Genomic DNA, 9,453 nt, shown 5'->3' with positions numbered 1-9,453 from the left:
GCCCTAATCCATAAAGACAAGTATGTAGAATAAGTAAAGGTTCGACTCCAGTCGACTCCAGTGAATAAAAATACATATTTGTATTACCTCTTAATACATAAGAGCTGCTTCACGTTGGCACTGTAAACTTATTGCACCATCTGAATGTTCTAATTTGAAATGGCGAGTTTTGTTTGCCCTATTCCCTCAAGATCAAAAGACTTCTCTCAGGAAGTCCCCAGAGATATGAGCTATCTGGAGGAAATACCATGCACAGAGCTCCTAGAAGTACACATTTGAGCACCATTAACAGAGGGAGGGTTTGCCTCAACTTTCATGGGAATATACAAGGATATAAAAGGGCATTGCTAAGGCAGCCAGGACTCAAACCACCCAGGGACCCAATGCCTGAAGTCAACAACTCCTATAAGATATGAAAACAAAATAAAGAATAATACAGATGGCAGCCTGTATTGACAATTTCCAGAAGGAAATTGAGCCATTGGAGCCACGTATTGTAGTCAGCCACATGCCACATACTCAGGAGAAATCCAGCTTGGTGACTGAGGAAGCCCAGGTAATACTGGCAGAAAAGGCATCTCCAAAAACGTAGGTTGAAATTTCAGTATTAAAAGCAGGTGGGACATAATTGCATGTCATCTCAAGCTAGGTACTGAATTATAAACTTAAAACAGTGATTAATCAAACTTTTTAAAGGCTAATGTCAATTTCTGAAGATTCCACACAGACCCTGGCCCAGAATAGCAAGAGGAAAAACAACTTGCTCCACGCAGGCTTGTGGGATTTCAGTGACCTTTAGGCCTGAGGTCTCATTCTCTGTATTTTACCGTAAGTAAGCTTTTCTTTCTTGCACAGTCTGGTGCCAAAAGAAGATATTCCCAATCAGGCTTATGCTGTGATACAAAAAAAACAAAGCAAACAAAAAATGCTGCAAAGATTATAGAAGTCATTCTCAGTGAATAAAAGACCATGATGCTGCTGCAACGCAAACAATGTCTTCTGCCTTCTGTGTGTGTGCATGGGTTGTACGCGTGTGTGTGCACATGGGTTGTACATGTGTGTGTGTGCATAGGTTGTACATGTATGTGTGTGTGTGCACACACATGTGTACACAGGGCAATCTACCTCTTTTAGCTGGCCAGTATATAGAAGTCTAACATGATAGTGTCTTGGATAGATTTTTGTTTTTAAGAACAAACAGAATTTATGGCCATGTTTTTTCCTGAATGAAAAGCATCCCATTTTCCTCTTGTCATTTTCTATCAATTTTTCCTCACTATGGAATAAGGTTTAACAATAGAAAGGGAGTGTGCTAGTGTTATTTTTAAGGCTGAGGGGAAAAAAAGCATACATGTTGGGCTAACAGTTGTTATTGTATATATTGACATTATTCCAGACTAACATTGGGCTTTTTCATTGTTTTTTGTTTGTTTGTTTGTTTTGTTAGTCACTCTAAAATTTCTAGGGTATTAAGATAAACACTGAACCTTGGGAAGAAACTCTAACCATATGGTCATCTCATCATAGTACAAAAAGGAAAAAGTTCTCTAGGTCTCTGTCAATTCATTAGCAAGAAATAAATTTTCAACATTTCCTATGGCTAGCACTGTGCCAAATACTGTGGAGGACATCTAAGCTAATAAGATATTGTCCCTACTCTAATGGAATTTATTATTTTATTTCCATCATTTTCTTAGGTTCAGAAAGCTATAATCCTGAGTGAAGCATCATAGACTAACAATCCAGCTCATTAGTAAGGCTGTGTCCCAGGCACCCAGGGGATAGGGCTGAGAAAGGAAACTTTCTTTTCTCTCTGGTTCTCTCCAAACTCCCTCCCTTAAATATAGATACAACTTGTATTTTATGTCAGGATTTTTTAGTCACTGATGAAAAATATCACATAATAATCTAATAAAGTTGATGACTGAACATGTTGGATTACGCAGAAAAATGTGAAAGTTTATAATTTTATACAGAGCAGAAAATGCATACTTCTCCTGAAAGAGTTGGTCAGTTTTAGTCAGTAACCCACTTAGGAACTCTTACTAAAATGCATACTCTTTCAAAGCCAAAAAGGGTACATTTACTTGAATACAAATTATAGAAAGTATCCAGTCAGCTCATAATTGCCATGGAATATACAAGAACCTTGTATATTCAGGGTATTATGTATACTCAATTTTGATATAAAAACAACAGGCAAAAATATATTTATTTTAATGTTTGTGTCCTTTTGGGTTGCTGTCAGAGTGGACTCTGCTCACGGGTGAGTATAAATAAACTAGTCAGTGCAAATCTTGTTCCCCTGGGGCAGGCCCTTTGCATTGTAAAAGCAATACTACAGGATTTGCATGAATTCTTGCATACCTACATTTCCACGTCTTTATACTATCATAACATGGCTTTGGAGGGATGAAAGTTAGAAAGTTTTGACTATGCTTATGTGTCTGAAGCTCAATATTTTATGTGAAAAAGTAAACAAAGCAGGCACATGTATTTAATTTGGAAGCTTATTTCCTTCTTGTATGAATATGCAAAAACCCACCTGTTTAAACTTTGCACATGATTCCACAAGAAGAACAGCGCTGACATGCTGATGGACTGACTATATTATAGAATTTCTTGGTTAGGTGCATTCACAGGTCCCAAAATGGAAATTGAAAGATTTGCCAGTTGCCACAGGTAGCCAACTCTCTTTGTAAGGAAAATATTGATTGACTACCTAACGAGTACTTTATGCTTCATATAAACCCAAAACAATGTACAACATAATCTCTGTCCCCAAGCTTGCACATCTTCAAGAAGTATATGATATTTATTGTGGCAATTTAAGGCATGAATGGAACGTATTTGGCTATATTGACAGTTCTTACTTTTCAGGAAGAACCAAATTACCTACTGTTTCAAAGAACATTGCTTTTTATTCCATTGGTACCAAATCAATGAAAGTCCCTCCAGCACGACACAACAGCTGTTACTTAATGGACCAAAAGAGTTAATGCACTATCTCTAAATTGAATACAGTTCAGTGTCTACACCAAGTGCGTCCTCGATTAACGTTGATGGATTGACTTTTTTACGAGCAGTAAAAGCTCAATTTATACACATGGATCCTTTGAGATACAAATTAAGAATTTAAGATCACACTGTGTTGAATTCTATGTTTGTGGCAATATAAAAATATGTACAAATACAAGAACTACTTCTATTTCTGTGTTTTAGTTGTTTTCTAGTTAACTGACAGATATTAAGAGATTCTCAATAATTTTGAGTCATAATCTAAGCATAGTTACACTATAAATTTGGATGATTCAACATAAATATTCTGATAGCAATATTGGAGTGATTATGAATATTTAAACTCAAATATCTGAAGATCAAATATAAGCTTATTGTTAGTTATAATAACTTAAAATCAGTCATAAAGGTTGCCTATTATTGTGAAACATTCCATTTGAACTACTCATTGCAGATTATCTTTAGTGTATAGATTTTGACAACTTTCTACATCATTGTATGTTATTCTTTAAGGAAGATGAGCAGGATTTTGAAGATGTGCCAGAAGTGGCCACTTAATTTGATCAGGTGACACCCTTTGATCAGGTGACAGCTCAGAAAGCATCTCCTTAGTCAAAGCAGAATCTTAGAGTGAGGGGGTGGGCTTGAGTACTTCAGCAGAGCACGGCTCTTACAGCCTATGTTCAAACCAGAGCTGAGCTCCACAGCTGAAAAAGTTTGAGCTAATAAACTGACAAGTATCTAACAACACAAGATGGGAAGCGGAATTAGTTCAGAGAGCAAGGAGTCAGCCAAAAGGTCAAAAGAACTAGAGAAAAAGCTTCAGGAAGATGCTGAGCGAGATGCAAGAACTGTAAAGTTGCTGTTATTAGGTAATTATTTTTTTCTTTTTACTTTCAAAATCCTGAAGTTTTCTTCAGTTGTGATGTACTGACTTTCTCAAACTTTAAAATTAAGTGTATTACCATATGGGATATTTATTATGGAAATGTGTTTGAAAATTAGATAAATGTTTTGTGTGCTTTATAAATATTTACTTGTTTTGTTCAATATTTTATTACATGCTTTTTGTTATGCAAACAGACAAATATCTACCAGATGACTCAATTTCCCTATGTCACTAATACAACTTACTATTAAGAGAAAACATATACATTTATTATTTTATTGCAGCCTAATCATTTCTTGAATGTGAGCTTTTTAATGCTGAAAAACAATCCTTTAATTACAAGTGATAAATATTTATGTTATTTTGCTTGAACAGACATATATTGAGTTGCTTGATATCCAAGTTAATATGTTATTTAATTACTTGTGCTGTTAAAACCAATTAGTCGCAAGTTATTTAAAGAGTAATGATAAGGTACTTTAAATTATATTAATAATATTATTATGGCTTCTGAATACTACCTGTGATAGTGTCTGTATACTTGAAAAATACTCCATTTAAACATTTTAGGATATTTATACATTCATTCAGGTGAGGAATTATGTATTTCTATCTTTTCATTCCCTCAAAACTCAGCACAATGTCTTACCACAACTCTACATTTGATAACTTTTCAATGAATTGAAATATGTCACACATTTTTCTAAACATAAAAAAAATTCACATGTGGCAGTTACAGGAGAGAAATATATTTTTAAAATGAAAATAAAGACCTACAAAAAATACAAGAGCTTTAATTTAACCCTAGTTGTGTGTCTCTCCTGCTCTTAGTTACACACGAAAGGACTTAATTTGAGGATTGTGAAATTTCACCCAACAAAACGTCCTCACTTTATAAGTGTCCGTTTGCTGTGTTTAATTTGCTCCCACTGGCAAGAGTATCTCAGAAGCCAGCTGTGGGGTTACCAGCACTTGCCCCTCAAAGGAATAAAAATGTTCTTCCCCTTCATGCTCAAGTTCTGTGGCTGCACACTCAACCACAGCACTCGAAAGTGACAACCTAGAGGTTGGTGACTTAGAAAGATGTTGGGGTCAGCTCTCATGAAGCTGGCAAATACATTTTCCCTAAAACTCCAGAGCATTCTATGAGGCTTTGATCAAGAGTGAAAGTAGGGCCGGCCAAGTGGCACGATGGTTAAGAACTGGCTTGGGATGCCAGAGGGCCCCGGTTCAGATCCCACATATGAGGGCCAGTGACACTGCCCTCTACAGCTAAGATGCTGAACAACAGCTCAACCTGGAGCTGGGCTGCCATGAGTCGCTGGCCACCGATAGGCTGCAGTTCCTGTGGCAGTGGGTTGCCATGGGCTACCGTGTGTAGCCAGCAGCCAGCGTGAGCAGCCAGCAGCCAGCGTGAGCGGCTGTCCAGAAGCCAGCGACTGATCTGCCTCGCCCAGGAAGAGCTCAATGATGGTGCCAACTTGGGCCAGTGAAGCAACGTCCTCCACAACTAGACTGAAGAACAAAACGATGGCAACTTGTCTGTTCCCCTTCCCCCAATTCCCCAGCGCTGTTCCCATCCCCCCAACTCCCCAATAAAAATCTTAAAAAAGCAAAAAAAAGTGAAAGTAAGGTGAACCTAGAAAAAACAAGTAAAAGTGAGAGGGAAAGCCAATCATTTCCTGCAAAGGCATTCTGTGTCCCTCTTGTATTAAAAACAATGGTGTAAGAGTCGTGATAAAATACATTCAAAATCTCTGTTTGAATAAAATTTCAAAAAAATAGACATTTTCAATATACTATGTTCTTTTTTGTTTGTTTTTGTTTTTGTTTTGTTTTGTTTTAGATTAAAATGGTGGGTTAGATCAGAAGAAAGGGTATCTTTTGGTATAAGAGATATCAAAGAATAATTAGTGGTACTATTACATCTTTTGCTTTCCCAAGACAGTCACAATTTCATGAATTCAGTTTCCGGGCAGAAGAATTCCTGTTTTTAACTTTAGCTAGGTCGATAATTATTTTACTTATTCCTGGTTTTCTATTAAAATACTGCAAAAGGCTGCTGTGTCTGCATTCCCATCACCTTCATCTAGAATCTCTTCCCCTCCCACCTCAGCCTAGATGACCACCCATGTAAAATACAGTGATCAGTTATCTCCAAATCTCACTGAACACACATGTATTCTCTTCTACTTCAACTAGTTTTAAGGAAGTTGTGATATTCCATTTTCATTTAAGGCTAATTTCAGTCTTTGTGCTATAAATTTTATCACCTTCCATAGCTTATGAATTTTACTTTATGGATTATTTTGTCCCTGCCATTTAAAAAAAGTATTCTCTACTAGGTCTTTCTTCTTGGTGTATATCCTTTCTGCATTAGCCTAAAAAACGTTGACTCAATAACCCCCTGAATTCACCTTATATGGGTACCTTTTAAAATCTTTTTGTATTGAAATACTTCTCCAAGAAGTCCATGCTCACTGCTTCTATTTTCTTACATTCTACATTCCTTTCAGTTACTTGCGATCTTTTACACCCTTTTCTCCACTTAAAAAAAAAAAAATCTCTCACAGAGCTCTGAAAACTGCCAATGCAGAAAATTCAGGCCTCAATAATTTCGAATCTCTCTTCTTTCTTAACTCCTGTAACACCACAATACTTTCTCATTTTTAACATCCTTTCACTCCCCACTTCAAAGCTTGCTTCTTTTCTCCATTCATTAGTGGTTTCACTCACCAAGTTTTGTCCTTGAACCTTTGTATTTTTTCAGTTTATACTCTCTCTTGGGGACCTCATTTCAGGGCTTAACTATCACTTCTAGAATGACTCTAACATCCTTCCTTTTGCCCAGTTCTTGATCCATATTTGCAAATTTCTATTATGTATCAGTGAATTGATTGCACTTTGGGAGAACTCAAAATAATTTTCCAAGTTTATTTTGCTGCCCATTCATCTCCAAGCTTTATGTTTTATGAAGTCCCCTATGATAATTTTTTCCCATTATATCAACTCAACATTTCTATCTTCCTCGACTCCTTTTCTGTGACCTTTTGTCACCAAGTTTAGTTTTAGCTCTGTCTTTGATAGAATGGATCTCATAGTCCCCACTGCTTCTGTTATTTTTTTTCAATCTACAAGAAAGCCCTATGAAATAGATATTATTATTTTTATTATTTAGAGAAGGAGAACATGAGAACTCAAGAAGGTAATTTAGTTTCTAAGATCACAAGTTAGTTTACAGAAATACAAAGCTTTTTTTAAAATTTTTACCTGTGTCAATTTTAAATTAGTATTTGCATTATAAGTACTATGAAAACAGAGAACATGTCTCTCCTTGTTCTTCACTGTGTTCCTACCTGGCACAGCGTACTTCGCACAGGAAAGCATGCATGTGGAAGGCATGAAAGGATGACAGAATCAGACTCCAAATGATTGCTGTTAATTGTTCATGGTGATTAAAGCATAGACATGCATTTGGCATGTGGAAATAGAGCCAGAAAAGAGCCATACATGCCACTCCTTAAGGACTTTGTTTTTCAACTCAGTAGGAAGATATTGATAGGTTTTAAGAATCAGTGAGAATGATAATACTTGGATATTTGTGTCAAAACATTTTTGTGGCTACACTATGAGACAAAGATTTTATGATGAAACATAGGTAGGCCAATTAGGTAATTGTTACTGCTATGCAAATACTTGATGAGATTATAAATTAAGGCAGAAATTACAAGCTGGGAAGTAATTTTTGATGGATATTCAGAGACAAAATTAACAGAACTTGGTGGCTGACTACATTAAATGAGAGGAATGATTGAGGGTAGAACCAGGTATAGGGATTGTTTTATTCATCATTATGTGAAATACAGGACATTAGGTTGGGGAAGAAATGATTTGGAACATTCAAATTTGTGATGTTTGTAGCACAACCAAGTAGAGATAACTATTAAATAGGGTTGGGGGGAGTTATTCCAAGAATGCCTGGTTGAAATATTATTAAATCATCAGTTAATATTGTTCATTACATTATCAAATTAAAGGAGAAAAATAATCATCATAAGTGTCAGGAGATGTGCATATGTGATAAACTTCTTTCATTCCTTCCTGATAAACTATTTGATATATTTATCAAACTATAAAGTTACAGGATGTAAAATACAGCTTAGGGAATAGTCAATGGTTTTATAATAGCTATATATGATGTCAGAGGGGTACTAGACTTGGGGGGCATTATCACTTGGTGAGGGGTGTAAATGTCTAATCATTATGTTGTTTTGTGCACTTGAAACTAAGAAGAAAAAAGGAAAAAAACTATAAATAGAAGGTAATTCCCTTAACCAGATAAACAGTATGTAGAACAACCTTCAGCAATTGTCATACTTAATGGGGAACATTTTGCATTGTTGACTACAGATAGTGAACAAGGACTTATGATGATTAATGGGAATGACATAGTTTCCTGCCATTGACCTTCTTCCCTTCAATGTTTTATCAGGGATTTGGGTGAAGGTGGATAAGGCAGCATTTCACATTCGAATAAGTATCAGAATTAAGAAGGATATAGTGACAGACAATGTCAACATCCCAAGTGATCTCAACTAGCAGAAATGCTTAGCCCAAATGAGCAAAGTGGAATTTAACAGATACCTTAAATTAGGGTTCAAAATCAATTATACCCAGGTAGTATGTGAGATAATCTGTTTGCTAAGAGGTGATGTGAAAAAGAAATTATGTGAAAATGTGAAATTTGAATTACTATAAACCCAATATAAGTAACGAATGTGATAAAGCTACAAAGAAAAGATAAAGAAGGCAAACTAATCATGGCCCTTATTAAGAAAAATGTATTTAAAAACAAGTACCGGTATCAGGGCAGACTTAGGTTGCACCCTTATTCGACTACATCAGAAAATCAGTTCTGTTGAGAAATCTATCTACAGTAAAATTTTCAGTCCCAGTGTTTCAGAAGGACATTGGCTCTTGCATAGCGTGTGGTTCAGAGGGCAAGGGGTCTAAAAGTCATGTTCCAAAAGAAAATATTAAAATAACTGAACATTTTATACTTGACAAGGCTCTTAGAAAAAAAGAGAGGGTGCTTTGTATATGAGGAAAGGTTGAGAGCTCACTATATGTTAGAGTATTTCTAGGTATTTTGTATCTGTAATAAATCTTCCCAAACCTTAAGAGGCAGATATTAACAACCCAATTTTATAAAAGAGGATACTAACTCTCAGATTAAAGAGGATCTAAACACCCAGTCATAGTCAGAAATGAGTGCAAGCCCATATTTGTTTAATTCCAAAACATGAGTATTTTCCTACTAATTTTCCTACCCTCACTCTCAGCTGTTTGAAAGGTTGTCGTGTGGGAGAGACATAGTTTTGTTGTTGCTCCGAGAGAGAGTAATAGTGAGTGGAACAAAAATCAGTTGCTTCAAAAAAGACTACCTAAAGAATCTTTCATGCCAGCAGCCTACCAACAGATGACAAGCAGACACACCAAACCAATATGTCTGTGAAAGTGCACTTCTTTCATGTTAATTTTAAAAT

The 9,453-nt window shown here is 35.9% G+C and overlaps 1 protein-coding gene across 2 annotated transcripts in view; it reads left to right on the top strand.

Annotated features, from left to right (window-relative positions):
* Nucleotides 1–402: 402 nt before the first annotated feature.
* GNAT3 (G protein subunit alpha transducin 3) overlaps nt 403–9,453 on the top strand; it is a 52,666-nt gene continuing 43,615 nt past the window's right edge. The window contains exon 1 of one of the 2 annotated variants that reach the window (XM_019661579.1): nt 403–556. Coding sequence is in view for 1 of the 2 variants with exons in the window: in XM_019661578.1 (XP_019517123.1) it covers nt 3,773–3,890 (118 nt within the window). In the remaining variant the exon portion in view is untranslated. Of the gene's footprint in view, nt 557–3,694; nt 3,891–9,453 lie in introns of those variants that run through there. The other variant, XM_019661578.1, reaches the window with a different exon arrangement.

Source organism: Hipposideros armiger, unplaced genomic scaffold, assembly GCF_001890085.2.
Source record: "Hipposideros armiger isolate ML-2016 unplaced genomic scaffold, ASM189008v1 scaffold_354, whole genome shotgun sequence".
Taxonomy (NCBI): domain Eukaryota; kingdom Metazoa; phylum Chordata; class Mammalia; order Chiroptera; family Hipposideridae; genus Hipposideros; species Hipposideros armiger.
The sequence above is the reverse complement of the archived record's forward strand: the minus strand, read 5'-3'. Positions and strand labels throughout refer to the sequence as shown.